We start from the raw sequence: 14,969 nt of genomic DNA, 5'->3' as shown, positions 1-14,969 counted from the left end.
AATGTTCATTAATTTTTAAGTGGGGGAGGGGAAGAGAGAGAGAGACACAGAATGCAAAGCAGGCTCCAGGCTCTGAGCTGTCAGCACAGACCCCTACCGGGCTCAAACTCAAGACCCATGAGATCATGACCTGAGCCAAAGCCAGAGGCTTACCCTACCAAGCCACCCCGGTGTCCCTGTCCCCAATTCTTATCTTGAGGCTTCCTGCTGTAACCTCTTCCGAGGGAATCACCACCCAGGGTCCAGTCTGCTGGAGGCCAAAGACTCCCTTAGCTGCTATGCCAATCCTGACCTCTCGCCTGCATCCCACTCGATCCCCTGGGAACCCAGAGCCGATTTTCCCACACCTGCCCTTCTTCTGCTCTCTCCATCACAAATGCTCTAGCCCCATCCCCAAGTGCTAGAGACAGAAACCCAGAGGAGCTGGGAAATCCTTGGCTCCTCTCTCTAGGTCCTAATCCGCCCCAGCTCTGGTCATCTCCCACCTATGACTGATCAGCCTTCTGGGCTGCACACCATCATTCCTGTCCCTGCTGCAGCCAGACCCGCTCCTCACCAGTACCTGAGGCCCCTGCCACTGTGGCCACTCCCCACTCCAGACCGCTCATCAGCTCCTGCTCAGGGCAGCCGTGCGATGGCTTGCTGTTTCTTGAAAAAGTGGCTATCTCTGACTCAGTCCGCCAGCCCTTCCACTTGCTTCCTCAAGGCCCAGCCCACAGACCACTTCCCTGGAAGCCCTTGACAAAGCCCTGGTGGGATCCCAGGCTGGATCCAGTGACCCTCCTCCCATCTAGGACACCCTTGCTCTATTTAGGAGAGAGTCTGTGTCCATCCCCAGTACTGTCTTGTGTCTGTGGTGAAGTGACCAAGAAATATTGATCTAGTGAATGAGAGAAGGAATAAATAAAGGGTTCGTGTACTCAGCGGTAGGATGAATGATCATCTTTCAGCTTTGGTGACCCCTTGGCTATGACATCAGTCTGCTTCTTGGTCACCCACGGCAGTCCTCTAGGCCCCCCATGCTCCCCTAGGAGGTGGTGGCTCTCACCGTAGCAGGGTAGAGGTGACATTGTAGCTGCCGTCTTCATTCAGCTTGTAGGTGGTGGCATACATCTTCAGCTGGCTGTGTGTTTCTCTGTTAAATGCGTTCCCTGCCACTCCTAAGACGTACCATTTTCCCTGGAACTATAGTGGGAGCTGATGACAGGCAGAGCCAGGAGCAGCCTCGGGGACCCTCCCGCTCCATGCCTGCAGGCACCTCTAGGCAGCCTGGCCCTGAACAAGAAGCCCCTCTAATGGGGCTGCTAGAACCCAGACTGGCCACACAGGCTGTGCTGATGAAGCCAGCGGGAGCTGGTCCCATTAGGACAGGTTGGAGCCCTGGGTGTGTCAGGAACAGAGTGACCCTTGGCAAGTGGCCAGCTGGCGTCCCTGAGCCTCAGTTTCCTCACCATGTAGAGGGCCTGAAGATGTTCCCACATTGCATGTACTGCAGGGATTATGGAAGAGAATGTGGACCAGGGAAGTTCTGCTCAGTTGACCTTCTTGTCATCAGGGTTGGGTGTGGATGGGGGCTTGGGGTGTGCCTTTCATCAGGGGACCCGAGGGCAGACTGAGCTAAAGCCTGAGCCCATCCTCCCCTCTGTTCACACTCATCCCAGGGCCTCCCTGCAGCTGTCACTCCCGGCTCCTTACCTGGTCATCCTGGAAGTCAGGCTGCAGAGGGACCCTTAGCAGAGGTGGGGCTGGGATCAGGTTTGGGGTGGAGTCCTGGGCCTGGGTGTGCAGGGCCCCCCACAGGGCAAGGCCCAGCCACAGAAGACACTGGGCCATGAATTCAGGGCGGAGGAAGCAGGCACTGCTCTGGATATCAGCTGAAAGAGGAAGTGAGTGAGGAGTTTTCTGGGGACTTTTTTATGGTCCTCCTGGGCAATGGCTCACCCCAGGGTGGAGCGACTTATCCTTTGCCAAATCCAGGAAGGGCGAGGCAGTTGCCAGCAACTCATGCTGAAACTTTTGGCAAGCTCTCTGCCTTTACCCCACATCAGGATTATGCAAGGGGGAGAGGGGCAGGCAGGTCGGGGGTGTGGTGAGGTGTTCCCCATATCTCCACATCTCTGGCAGGGTCAGTGACTCCCTCCACAGTCTCTTCCCCCCGGTTAGCACTGTGTGTGGTCAGGGGTCTCAGATCTGGACCAACTGTCATGTCTGACCTCCAGGTGCCTCTCTGCTGGGGTTCAAGTTCAGGGTGGGGTAAGTGTGGTGAGGCCCCCCTCCCTGCACCTGATGAAAGCAGAGAATGCCTCACACCAACAGGGCCCATGCTGCTTTGTGGTTCTCCAAAGCGACAGGGAAGGGGAGGCAGTTGAAAGAGGACATTCCTGGCAAGGAAGGAAGGACAGAGTGTACCCTGTGCTGCTCATAGAGCCCAGAGCCTGGGCCTCCCAGGGACCCGCACCAGGCCTTGGCCCAGGGTGAGACACCCTTTCCTTCCCCCCACCACCAAAGGTCTACTGGGAATGTTACTGATGAGGGAGCATAAGGCAAGCACACGCTAGCTTGCCCCTCCCCCAGGCAGGATCTGTTTGACATTGCTCAGGCCCTCCTGGCTGCCCTAGAACAAAGGAAAGCGAAGACATCAAATGGCTAACTGATACAGATCACAGTCCTGCAGGACATGACTCTCCATCAGTTTACCCATGTCCTAGTAAACTAGGAGAAAAAGAGAATCTTATCAATCTCCCAATTTCCAGAAACCTATACTCAGTTTTCTGGAGCCCTCGCGTCATCACCAGCCCCTCCCATAGTGATGTGGGGAACAAAGGCAAGAAGGAAATTGCAGATCAATTTCTTTATGACCTGCAGCCCGTTTACAAATTCTTGAGGCAAATATGGAGTATCACACTTCTCCAGGGATTTCCTCTTGTCTCTTGAGCATATGAAAATCCCTTTAGAAACTTCCTCATGACTTTATCTCTCCAACCCCAGGGTATATAATCAGTCACTCTTCACAGCCCTTGCGCAGCTCTTTCTGCCCTAGGGTCCTGTCCCTGTGCTTTAATAAAATCACCTTCTGTGCACCAAGGATGTCTCAAGAATTCTTTCTTGGCCATCATGTTCTAACCCCTACCATTCTAAAGCCTCATCATTCCCACCTTGAGTCAGCCCCTCCCCTCCTCCATGCCCCATTGGCTGGGTGGAACCAGACCTCAGCTGGCCTCTAAAGGATCATGGGCCTAGTGGACGGGAACCCCAAGCCAGGAATACCAGCCACCAATGAGACAGCTGGACATAGCAGAGATCTGAGGCTACAGTCCCAGTTACATCCCGGTGGGGATCGATNGCAGGGATCCAAGGGGGGCTCTCTACCCTGCCATTCTGGACACTGGGTACTTTGGGTCACAGTGAGTGCAAAGTACTCATCCTTAAGAGATCACTTGATACCACCCTGGAGCACAGGGGCCTATGCCTTGGCCCCCAGAAGTGTTCCTGCAGTGGGTGATCCCAGCTTTGTCCTGGAGGGAAGCAACTTCCTCATGGGAGCTTGGCTGTCCATGGGAGGCAGCGATGGGTCCCAGCCCCCAGGCAGTGTCTCCTAGTTGTCACCATGAGGGCTGGGCTGGAGCTGATGAAATGTCTAACCTGAGGCTGACCTGACGGCTCACAGATGAGACTCCCGGGGACCTCAGTGGCTCTTCCACCTGCTACAGGGGAAACAGCTCCCCTAGCCTCGGCTTTGGGTGGTGGGCCCTGACGGAAGGGATTCTGGGGGTCCTGAGGTGGTGGGTAGGGGATGCCTTTCACCTCCCTGATGCCACAAAGGCCCATAGGATCCCTGCCCCCTCAGGCCTGTCAGGGTGATGAAAGGGCAGGAAGTGAGGATGGACAAAGCCTTGGGGTATGATGTTGCCATCAAAGCCCAAGTGCCCTTGAAGGTACCAGTGGCCACCCCCCACCCCTCTCATCCCCACTCACAGCTCCGGGAACTCCACCCCTGCTCCTCTTTGACCTTAAAAGTACCTGAGTTTGCATGACTACTAGATGTGAGGGAGACTGATGGCTAGAGCTCCAGAGAATTTTTTTTTTAAGTTATTAATTTTGAGAGAGATAGAGAGAGCACAAGCTGGGGAGAGACAGAGAGAGAGAGAGAGAGAATTCCAAGCAGGTTCAACACTGTCAGTGCAGAGCCCGACATGCAGCTCCATCTCATGACCATGAGATCGCGACCTGAGCCAAAACTAAGAGTCAGATGATTAAACAACTGTGCCATCCAGGCACCTAACTAGGAGAGAGGCAGTGCTCTGGATCACCAAGGAGTCACTGGACAGAATATTCTCGACTTGAAATGTGATGAGGTAGAATGTCCAATGCTCCTTTGGTATTAATTCATACCTCTGCTCACCAGGGTATGAATTGGGGAGGGCTTAGGGCCTGGTCTGCAGCCTGAGAAAACCAGGGTCAGGTGCAGGAAGGGACAAGGCCCAGCTCATGGGCCCCTGTTTGAAACCTGACTCCTCTAGGAGCTGGCCACCCATTGCTGGTTTGCCCCTCTGTAAAGAGAGCTGCAAATGAACCATAAGAGACTCTTAAATAGAGAGAACAAAGTGAGGGTTTTGGGCGGGGTGTTGGACATTAAGGAGGGTACTTGTTGGGATGAGCACTGGGTATTATATGTAAGTGATAAATCACTAAATTCTATTCCTGTATTATTACACTATATGTGAACTAACTTGGATTTAAAAGTGAGAGAGAGAGAGAGAGAGAGCTGCCCCATGGATTCTGTGAGGTGTTAAAAAGAAAACCACAGGCCCAAAATGGATTCACTTATGTTAAGGGCCCACATCTTCGAGCTAAGACCTAGTGCCTAATCTCACTGCAGTTTCAGTCCCCTGCCCCCACCATGTGACCTTTAACTGATTGGATTGGAATTTTCTGGTCAGCTCGTTGAAACTTACTGATAGACCCTTTCTGTTTCCGTTAGGTGGGTAACCTTGCCTAAAACAATGGATTCTTTGATAATAATTTCCTTTTCTCTGTTCCTTCTCTACCTTTAAAAACTTTTCCTTTTCTGCAGCTCAACAAAGCTCCTCTCTGTTTGCTAGAGGAGCAATGATTCATGAATCATTCAAGAAAATAAATTTGATGTTTTAAATTACTCAGTTGAATTTTTGTTGTTTAATGGAGGCCTTGCACACACACACACGGGGTGTCTGCATGAGTCCATCTTGGAGTTTCTGACCAAACCCATTCTTTCTGTGCTGACTCCAGGCTTATCTCAGGCGCACTGGCCTTGTCTCTCTGTTCTCATCTCTGTGTGGTCTTGGCCTCGGCTGACACCTGGTGAGAGCCATCTCATTCCCCCTTCCTCACCTAGCTGCCTCCTCCCTCCTCTGCTGGCTCAGCCCAGGAGCCGAGGGAGGGGAGAAAAGTGAAGGAGGCAAGGCCTGTCCATGGATTTGAGGCTCAAGGGTGTGCAGTGTCCCAGCCATACTTTGTGGGGGCCCAAGGAGTCATGGCCATGGCTGGGGCAGAGGTCAAGCCAAGCTGTGGCCAATCCCAGCCAACAAGATGGGGGTACTGGGCTGGTTGGAGCTGGAGGGAGGGGACCAGCTGGGTGTGCCCATTGCCTTTGGCCGTAGGAAGGGAAGAGTTCTGCGGGCTGGGCTGGGGATAAAGGTAGAGGTCTTCCCCCCCTCCTCAGAGTCCAACAGGGCTATAGGGAGAGGGTCAGCTCAATATGCACACCCGCCTCATGTCAGTTGAGACTCGGCACCCAGAGGGATGAGCAAGGACCATGGTATGGACCTTCTGCTTGGACTCAGGCCAACTCCAAGGGCTCCAGGGTAGATAGGACCCTGAAGGCCACACCATTCACCCGTGTGAACCTATAACAAGCCACATGGAAGTCTTAGGGCCAAGCCCCCCCCCAGGGAAAGCCAGGGCTGGGCCTTCTAACCCAAACTCTGGGTCTCTACAGGAATAGCAGAAACTTAAAAGGCATCCACACCTATGCTGCTCTGTGGCAAGAAGCCAGGAGAACTCCAGTGCTCCAGACCTCCCCCCCTGTCTCCAGAAGGTGGTTCTCCCCACGCCACATACCCAAGAGGAGAGGCTCCAACGGACTGCAGGGGCTTGTCCTCTCATAGAGGTACCCAGGCCCCACCTCTTGTCTAATCACCCAGGGGAGCAGCAAAATTCTCTCTGGCAGGCACTGCGTCTCAGGAATCCCGTCTAATCCCCCAGACTGCTTTCTAGAAGCCTGTGAGCTGTGTCCAGCCCAGCCCACATTAGAGACACAAGCAGCCCTCTCTCCCCTGCGTGACGGCTGGGCAGGACGTCCCCAGGGAAGAGGACAACTGGGCTTCTCAGAGCCCAGGACCATACATGGGAGGAGCCTCCAAACGAGATGCCCCCGGGGGGCCAGTCACGGCAGCAGCTCTTGGTGTCCACAGATGCGCCCACCGTGGCCCCCGCAGGCCCAAACACCCTGGAGGGGGAAGGCCCGCTCCTCCAGAGCCCTGGCTTGAGTTTCTAGTTTCCAGGGGCAGTTTTCCAACTGCAGTGCCTCACTTGTCATGGTAGGGCTCCCCAGGGGGCCTCCGGGATATCCTGGCTCCTGCGCCTTCCACCCCTCGGGGACTGTGCCTATGGAAAGGCTCTGAAAGGCAGTCCCTCCCTACATCTCCCACAATACACCCGCTGGGTTCCTCCCTCTGCAAAGGTCCTTTGGGCCCACAGGGCAGGGGGCAGCAGGCCCGCCATACAGGATCTGGGCCCAGGACTGCCTTGTCAGCCTGGCCCTTAGGTACCTGGCCCAACTATGCCTCCTAGCTGGGTACCTCAGCCTTTCACTCCCGGACCTGAGCTCCCTTGCAGGCTAGAGGGCCCATGAAGACCACAGTGGGGAGTAGAGGCCACTGTCCTGGGCAGGGTCTGCAGCGGGCATCAGGCTTCTAGCAGGTGGTGAGTCGACACTGGGCTCCCGTGGACCTGGACGGGAGGTACCTACCTCTGCTGGCAGGGTCCTGGGGCTATTGAGACCTCTGCTCCTCCCAGCTCTCCACCCTTCCTGTGCAGGCTCCAGTCCTGGAAAGGGGATCTCCACCTTGGCCACTCCTGGGTCACCCCCATGCTCCCTGCCCCCCTCGGCTGGGCCTCTACTGGACACCATCAAAGGGGGCTTGTGTGAGAGTATGAATCTGGCTCTCCCAAAAGGCTGGTTCTCCTTTGTACCTTGAAGCCAGGGGGAAGGGGAATGAATTCCAGAAGGGTGAGAAGACAGCAAAAGTCTGGGAGGCGCTCAGGCTCCTGTCGAAGGTCCTCCTGGGTGCTCTGGGGGCAGAGCGGCAGCCCTTCTGCCCCTCCCCATTCATCCCTGGTTGAGGAAGGTTGGGTTCATGGTGGATTCTCCTCATCCCCAGTGCTTATTTTATCAGCTGTGTCACTCCCTCTGGGAAGGGGGTCATGAGCAAGGCTGTGACAGGCAGTGAGAACAAGGTCAGACCCAAAGGCAGAGCGCATCCAGCTTTATAGGGAGAAGGGGTGACTTGGGATCAGCAGAGAGTGGGGTGAAGGGCCAGGAGGCTGGTGCAGGGGTGGAGGAAACGCCGAGAACATACACTGAATCCTCTGCAGAGGCTAGAGAGAACATACACTGAATCCTCTGCAGAGGCTAGAGAGTACAGGTCTGGGTGCCTCCCTCTGGGCCCAGAGTCCTTCAGGTTTTGGGTGGGCACTGGCCTCCCCCCAGGTCAGCGCAGCTGCAAGTGACCCCCAATTGCTTGGCCAGGACTGACTGGGGTTTTCCATGGCTCCTCATTCTCTGCTCATACCCCTTGGTTCCCATTTACGGGACTGAACGCTTAGGTCATAACCACTTGTATGTTGGAACCTAATCTTCAGTGTAGTATGGGGGGGCGGGGAGGCTTTGGGAGGTGATTAGATAATAGGGGCGGAGCCCTTGTGAGGGGGATTAGTGCCCTTATGAGAGACCCCAAAGAGCTTCTTTGCCTCTTCTGCCATGTGCAGACAGCGAGAAAGCAGCCATCTATGAACCAGGAATCAGCCCTCACCAGACACTGAATCTGCCAGTGCCTTGACCTTGGACTTCCCAGCCTCCAGAACTGTGAGAAATAACTTTCAAAAATTTTTTTATTTGAGGGGCACCTGGGTGGCTCAGTTGGCTAAGCATCCAACTTCAGCTCAGGTCATGATCTCATAGTTCATGAGTGAGTTCGAGCCCTGCATCAGGTGAGTTCGTGCCCTGCTCTGGGCTCCGCCCTCCACACTCTCTCCCTCTTTCTCCCTCTGCACCTCCTGAGATTCTCTCTGCCCCTTGCTCACTCACGCTTTCTCGCTCTCAAAAATAAATAAATGTATTTAAAGAAATTTTATTTGAGTACAGCTGACACACAATGTTACCTTAGTTTCACATGTACAACACAGTGATTCAATATTTCTATAAATTATGCTATGGCCTCAAGTGCAGCTACCATCTGCTGCCAGGCAAGATCATGGACTATATTCCCTATGCTACCCTTGAGAAATAAACTTCTTTATGTGGAAACTAATTTGACAATAAACTATTTGTAAAAAAAAAAAAAGAAAGAAAGAAAGAAAGAAGGAAAAGAAAAAAAGAAATAAACTTCTGTCCACCTAGTCTGTGGTATTCTGTTAGGGACTGAGAGAGTCACCTCCTCACACCTCTGGATCTCCCTGTCCTGGGCCACCTTTCCCCCAATCCCCCTGGAGACCCCTGTCTTGGGCCACCTCTTCCCCCACATGCTCTGGTCTCCTGCTCAGCCATACCCTTGACCTTCTCTCCAAAGCACCTCTCCAAACAGTGACTTTCCAACTTTCAGCATCTTCTGGATAGGCTGATTATTTCCCAAATCATCAAACTACTGCAAGAAATCACCACGAACTTCTTGGGTTAAATTAACACATTCCAAAGGCCAGAATCGAAAATCAGTTCACTGTGCAGGGCCGCCTGGGTGGCTCAGTCGGTTAAGCTGGGCTCTTGATTTCGGCTCAGGTCATGAGCTCACAGTTCATCAGTTCAAGCCCTACACTGGGCTCCGTGCTGATGGTGCAGTCTGCTTGGGATTCCCTCTCCCTCTCAAAATAAATAAATAAAACGTAAAAGAAGAAAAAGAAGTTCACTGTGCCAAAATCAAGGTGTGGGCAAGGCCGCACTCCCTTCAGATGGTCCAGGCGAGGGTTCCTCACCTCTTCCAGTTTCTGGCGGCTGCTGGCATTCGCTGGCCGTGGCCCCCCGCCCCAACCTCTGCCTGTCTTCACATCACCTTCTCCAGTGTGTGTGTAATCGCACTCGCCTCGCTTACGAGCACACCCGTGATGACAGGCAGGGCCCCAGATGATCTGGGATGACCTCCTCCTGTTACAATCCCACCTCATTTAAAAGGCGGAACAAGAGGCAAAGAAATGAAAGAAAAAAGGAGAAGGAAAAGAAGGGAAAGGCCAATCATTCGTTTTAAATACGTCTTCTACTATTAAAACATCGGTCAGCTGTGAGAATTTTCTTCTTCTCTCAGAAATCTGAAAAACGAATGCACTCTGTGCCATATCATGAATCAGGGCTGGGAGGGCTCTGCGGTCCCTTCCAAGCCCCCGGCGCGGCCCCGATGCCCCTTCCCAGGAGGCAGCCTCGAGAAAGAGATGGTCGCCTCGGCAGTACCCGGAGTCAACCGCTTCCCCGAAGCCGTCGTCCTTGCGTTCCGCGCCCGCTTCCCCGCGCATGCCCAGGTCCCCGTTGGGGCCCGACATTGCGGGCTCCGGCGCCGCGANCGCCCACAACCTGACCCGCCTTCGGATCTCAGCCGCTTCTCCGAGCTACGCTCCTCCCCCAGCTGCCGTCCGGCCTTCCGGGACTGCCCGCCGAGAAGCCTAGGTGGTGGGGGCTGAACCTTCAGCTACGGCGAGCAGGCCCCGCAGAGGGGCAGCGACAGCCTCCACTCAGCCCATCCTGCCGCTGGAGACCTAAGGGTCAGGGAGCCGGCGCCTCCGCTAGGGAGAAATCTGAGACACGTGGTTTCCCAGGCCCCTTACGTGTGTGGAAGAATTTATGGTTCGGGACGCAGAAGAAACGGTGCAGCAGCGCGGGAGGGCAGAAAGAGCCAGAGTTGGGGGCGCCAGGTCTGGTCCGGCTGTTTCCGCGGCCCTCCTGGACCCAATGCTGTGACCCTTTTTCTGACACTCTGAAGGGTTCAATGCCTTTCGATTCGGTGCATGAGGTAGAAGTTAATAAACACACATTCCGGACGACCCTGGGACCCAAAGGCCACACGGCGAGTTCCTGCATTCGGCCCGGGCTCACCACCGACACGTTATAGCTCGAGTTCAGAAGTCGGGCCTTTAGCGACTCCCAGACATCCCAGGGTGTGTTTCAGCGGGTGCGTGGAAACTGGGCGCCCGGGACCCAAGCCCGTTCCCACTAGAGCTGTCCTTCCCAGCACAGCGTCACTGTCACCCCTAGCAACCCTCCCGCGACGGAGACCTGCCCCTTTAAGGGGAGCCTGAGACCCGGCGGTCTTCGTTTCGCGCGCCCGCCCGCGGCGCCGGCGGAAAGAACATGGCCCAGGTTGCGCGGGCGCTGTGGCCGGTCCGGCACGCGGTGGTCTGGAGGCTGGGCGGTCGCCCCCAGTCGGCACTCCCCGCGCAGAGCCGGGCCGGCTTCGCAGGAGCTGCAGGAGGCCCGGGCCCCGCCGCTACCACCCGCAAGGGGAACCCGCGGCTGCTGGGGGCGGCGGCGCTGGCCTTGGGGGGCGTCCTGGGGCTGTACCACACCGCGCGGTGGCACCTGCGCGCCCAGGACCTCCGAGCCGAGCGCTCTTCAGCACAGGTAAGCCCGGACCGGACCGAGCCGCGGGCAGGGATGCTGGGGTCAGCAACGAACTTCGGGACTTCTGGTGGGGTCAGGTATCGCCCCCTCCGTTCGTGACCTTGGACGAGTGACTTGGGTTTAAGTCTCTGAGCCCATAGCGTCTTCATCTGTGAAATGGAGTCGCTCCTAATGCCTGCTAACTAGAATTGATGTCTTTGCCCTAAAGTCGTTTTCTAACATGTTTTGAGACTTTAACAGAAAGCTTTGGAGATCACAAGAAAGGGAAAGAAAGCTTTCAGAGTTTATTACTTTCCATACATTTTTGTCATTTGGAAAGTAATAAACTTTCCCTAAACCCTTCCACTGCCTTCAGATCCTAAGTTTGTGTACTGATTAGTGTTAGTGTTTTTAGGGAACCGATGACCCTTAGATTCCAAGCCTCCCCTCCCCCAACAGAGAGGGACAGGGAGGTGTCCCCTAGTCGAGTGGTGGGCCAGCTGCCCTCGCAGTGCTCTGTACACATTACTAACACAGCCTTTCTCTGCTGTGGCACCCACCATCCACCCGCAGATGCCCCTTCTCTGGACCCAGGGGAACAGGATGGTAGAGGGGAGTGGAGTTCTCTGTCTCTCTGCCCACCTGCATTGGCCGGCTGCAGTTTCCCATCTGAACGGTGCGGTGCAGAAGGTGGACTGCAGCTGCGGCTTTCAGGCCTGAATATGCAGCAGCAAAAGCTCACCTGGGGCTTACCCGCTGAACCTGCAGATCAAGGCTGAGGCCCAGCTACAAGCCTCCCCACTTGGAGATCTGAGCTAGACCCCACTCTGGCAAATGCAGGGCTCCGCCTCCTCACCCAGAGGTCCCTTGGGTTGAGGAAGTGGGGGGTAGGCACTCCCAAGTTGAAACAATTGCTCTGCATCTCCGGTGACACATGTCCCCTGGGGATGCCCGATGTCCCCTTGGGAGAGGAGGGAGGGGAGAGGTGTCTGTCTAATGTTGAACAGGGCCCGGAAGATTCATTCTACTCACCTGCAGAGGGCGCTGGATGGATGCTTGAGGCTGGACTGCCCACCGCACCCCTCCTCCCTGTGCCTCCCTTTCTTTCTCTCTGCCTCCTGTGCCCCCATTCCTCCTGATGTTCTCCGGGAGTCATCCTAGAAGGATCCCTTGGGAAAAGTTTGCTTGGGGGTGGGGCCTGGGCACCAGGCCTCAGAAGCTCCCCTCCCTCTGCTCTCCACCCAGCTGTCCCTGTCCAGCCGCCTGCAGCTGACCCTGTACCAGTACAAAACGTGTCCCTTCTGCAGCAAGGTCCGCGCCTTCCTCGACTTCCACGCCCTGCCCTACAAGGTGGTGGAAGTGAACCCCGTGCGCAAGGCCGAGATCAAGTTCTCCTCTTACAGGAAGGTGCCCATCCTGCTGGCCCAGGAAGGAGAGAGCTTGGTGAGCCTCAGGGAGCAAACCCCCCAACCCAATGTCCTGGGTTTTCCTGGAGTGCCCCGAGTCAGGCCCTGCTGTGTGGCTCTGGGCAAGTATGGGGTCTTTGGGCCTTGCTGAGGATTATGGATTATGAACCAGCTGGGCCCAAAGGAGATGGAGCATCACAGAACTCAACAGTGAGCTCTGAACGCAGGGTGGTCTGGGCTCAGGGTGGGGCTCTGTCCCTCACTGGTTGTGTGACTTGGGGCCGGTCACTTAGTCTCTCTGGGCTTGCTTCTTCATTAATCAACGGAGGACCACACTCTTGGGTGGTAGGGAATGGCTGGTACAGTGCTTGGCTTCTAGAATGTAGCTTCCAGAGTCCACCCTGCCCCCCCGCCCATTGTCTGGGAGGCCAGGCAGGTGAGTGGGGGGGGTCCAAGACCTTAGGTTCTCCCCACCCCCCCCCTTTCCCTTTGGCCACAATTGGGTCTCTCTTACCCAGGATGGGCCTCCCTGAGGGTGGGGACTGGGTCCTGTGGGGAGGAGGGTAAAGCTCACTGGGCATCGATTTGGGGGATGGACCTTCAGGGGTGGATGGACAATGCCAAGGTTCCACCAGACCAGTGTCTTCGAATGCCCGGGTGTTTGTTTTAGGAGAATCCTGGTGACCCTGCTGGTGGCCAGGCAGCCCCTCCCCATGCCCTCATTTAAACCGGCCTCTCGTTCTCCAGCAACAACTGAACGACTCCTCTGTCATCATCAGTGCTCTCAAGACCTACCTGGTGTCGGGGTAAGGAGCCCCGCAGAGGCCCAGTCTGGGGTCTCATTTCATCCCTTGCATCTCCAGGGGGGCCTCACCTGGGTTCCTGCAGGGGCGCAGGGTGCGGCTGCTGCCTGGATTTCCAGAATGAGCCTCGGGCTTTTTACTCGGAGACACCCCCTTGCTTTCCTCTGCGCGTCTCCCTCCCTCAGGGAAGTGCTGCGGGTGTTTGCCCCAAGTGCCTCTTGCTGCAGGACTTCCTGTGGGTGGAAGGCTTTCGTGGGTTGGTCCTGGCCCCCCCCACCCCGAGCTGGGTCCGGCTGGGGTAGATATTTACCCTGAGGACGTGACGGCTCAGCCCCCCCACACCACCTCCGGGAGGAAAGACTACTTGGGATGAGGCTCTGGGTGTCATCTCCCAAAGGCAACCCCTGGAAGACATCATCACCTACTATCCACCCATGAAGGCCATGAACGACCAGGGCAAGGAGGTGACCGAATTCTGCAACAAGTATTGGCTCATGCTGGATGAGAAGGAGGCCCAGCGAATGTATGGTGGGAAGGAGGCAAGGACGTAAGTGAGGCCGGGGCGGGTCCCAGGAGGTGGCAAGGGCGGGCTCTTCCCAGAGGCACGGGCTGAGCGAGACATCGTAAGCAGGGGCAGGGGGGACGGGACGGGACTGCACACCAGGAGGGCCAGGGCCGGGGCCGGGGCTGAGCCTCAGCCTCCCCTCCATACACTGCGTGGTCTAGACCGCGTGCCTGCTCCCGCACCTCGCAGGCCCCGGCTTAGGAAGCTCACCTGGCCTGCCCCACTGTCCCCACTCTGTCCACAGGGAGGAGATGAAGTGGCGGCAGTGGGCAGACGACTGGCTGGTGCACCTGATCTCCCCCAACGTGTACCGCACGCCTGCCGAGGCCCTGGCCTCCTTCGACTACATTGTCAGGGAGGGCAAGTTCGGGGCAGTGGAGGGTGCCGTGGCCAAGTACATGGGTGCAGCTGCCATGTACCTCATCAGCAAGAGACTCAAGAGCAGGTGAGGATGGGGTGTGTGTGTGTGTGTGTGTGCGAGCGCACGTACTCGCGGCCTGCTCTCTGTCAGTCCCTGGTGTAAACCAGGTCAGGACTTGAACTCAGAACTTCCAGTTGCCTCCCACCACCCCAGGGGAAGCAAAACAGGCCTCAGCGTCCAGAGCCGGGTGCCTGCCTTAAGCCTTCTTCTGTTTCCTTCTCTGTGGTCGGGTCTCTTTCCTCCTTTGGCCACAGCCTCCCTGTTGGGGGCAGGTGATAACTGATTTTTGCAGGGGTGATGCCCCCCAGGGGAGCAGCCCTGGCCCCCAGCCTTGCTGCTTTCCCAGCCTGGGTGGAGGGTTAGAATTCCCCTGCTGGACTTCCGCCTTCCCCACCCAGGCACCACCTTCAGGATGACGTGCGTGAGGACCTCTACGAGGCTGCCAACAAGTGGGTGACAGCCGTGGGCAAAGACCGGCCCTTCATGGGGGGCCAGCAGCCGAATCTGGCTGATCTGGTGAGTGTGGTGGTGGCGAGGGGGGCGCCCAGACCCGAGGGGCCTGCCTGGGCAGGGAAAGCCCAGATGGAGGCAGTACGTACAGCTCAACAGCTCTCCCGCTCCGGAGGCCCCCTGCGAGGAACTGTCTTGATTTACGTAACTGACAGGTTCAGAGGAGGGGTTGGCTTCAGGCCCAGCTTGATCAAGGGCCCCAGACGATATTAGGTCTCAGCCTCTCCTGTTTCATCTCAACCCTTTGGAGTTGGCTCTAGCTTGAGGCAGGCCTGAGTCCAGTGCTCCAGGCTTGCACCCAGCAAAAGTCCGGGGGCGGTGTCTCGTTGGTCTGGTTTCAGTGCCAAGCCTTGAAGCAGTCAGTCCTTCAAGCCAAGGTGGAATATATCGATGGCCAGGCCTGGGTCTTGGAGCTGGGGGGGGG

At 56.5% G+C, this 14,969-nt stretch overlaps 2 protein-coding genes across 5 annotated transcripts in view; one reads left to right on the top strand and one right to left on the bottom strand.

Annotated features, from left to right (window-relative positions):
- LOC144234925 (neutrophil gelatinase-associated lipocalin-like) overlaps window positions 1–6,116 on the bottom strand; it is a 51,138-nt gene extending 45,022 nt beyond the window's left edge. For 2 of the 4 annotated variants that reach the window (XM_077768298.1, XM_077768299.1), the window contains exons 1-3: window positions 6,100–6,116; window positions 1,696–1,874; window positions 1,049–1,185 (exon numbers count right to left, since the gene is read on the bottom strand). In XM_077768298.1, the coding sequence (XP_077624424.1) occupies window positions 1,049–1,185; window positions 1,696–1,833 (275 nt within the window). In that variant the 5' untranslated portion in view covers window positions 1,834–1,874; window positions 6,100–6,116. Of the gene's footprint in view, window positions 1–1,048; window positions 1,186–1,695; window positions 1,875–6,099 lie in introns of those variants that run through there. The other 2 variants (XM_077768300.1, XM_077768297.1) reach the window with 2 other exon arrangements.
- Window positions 6,117–9,922: 3,806 nt separating this feature from the next.
- Window positions 9,923–14,969, top strand: part of PTGES2 (prostaglandin E synthase 2) — a 6,024-nt gene continuing 977 nt past the window's right edge. Inside the window, exons 1-6 of the mRNA XM_077768295.1 lie at window positions 9,923–10,861; window positions 12,086–12,283; window positions 12,994–13,052; window positions 13,447–13,596; window positions 13,859–14,059; window positions 14,434–14,551. Of these exons, the coding sequence (XP_077624421.1) occupies window positions 10,592–10,861; window positions 12,086–12,283; window positions 12,994–13,052; window positions 13,447–13,596; window positions 13,859–14,059; window positions 14,434–14,551 (996 nt within the window). The 5' untranslated portion in view covers window positions 9,923–10,591. The remainder of the gene's footprint in view (window positions 10,862–12,085; window positions 12,284–12,993; window positions 13,053–13,446; window positions 13,597–13,858; window positions 14,060–14,433; window positions 14,552–14,969) is intronic.

Source organism: Crocuta crocuta, unplaced genomic scaffold (assembly GCF_008692635.1).
Source record: "Crocuta crocuta isolate KB4526 unplaced genomic scaffold, BGI_CrCroc_1.0 scaffold35, whole genome shotgun sequence".
Lineage (NCBI taxonomy): Eukaryota > Metazoa > Chordata > Mammalia > Carnivora > Hyaenidae > Crocuta > Crocuta crocuta.
This window is presented reverse-complemented; position numbering and strand designations above follow the sequence as displayed.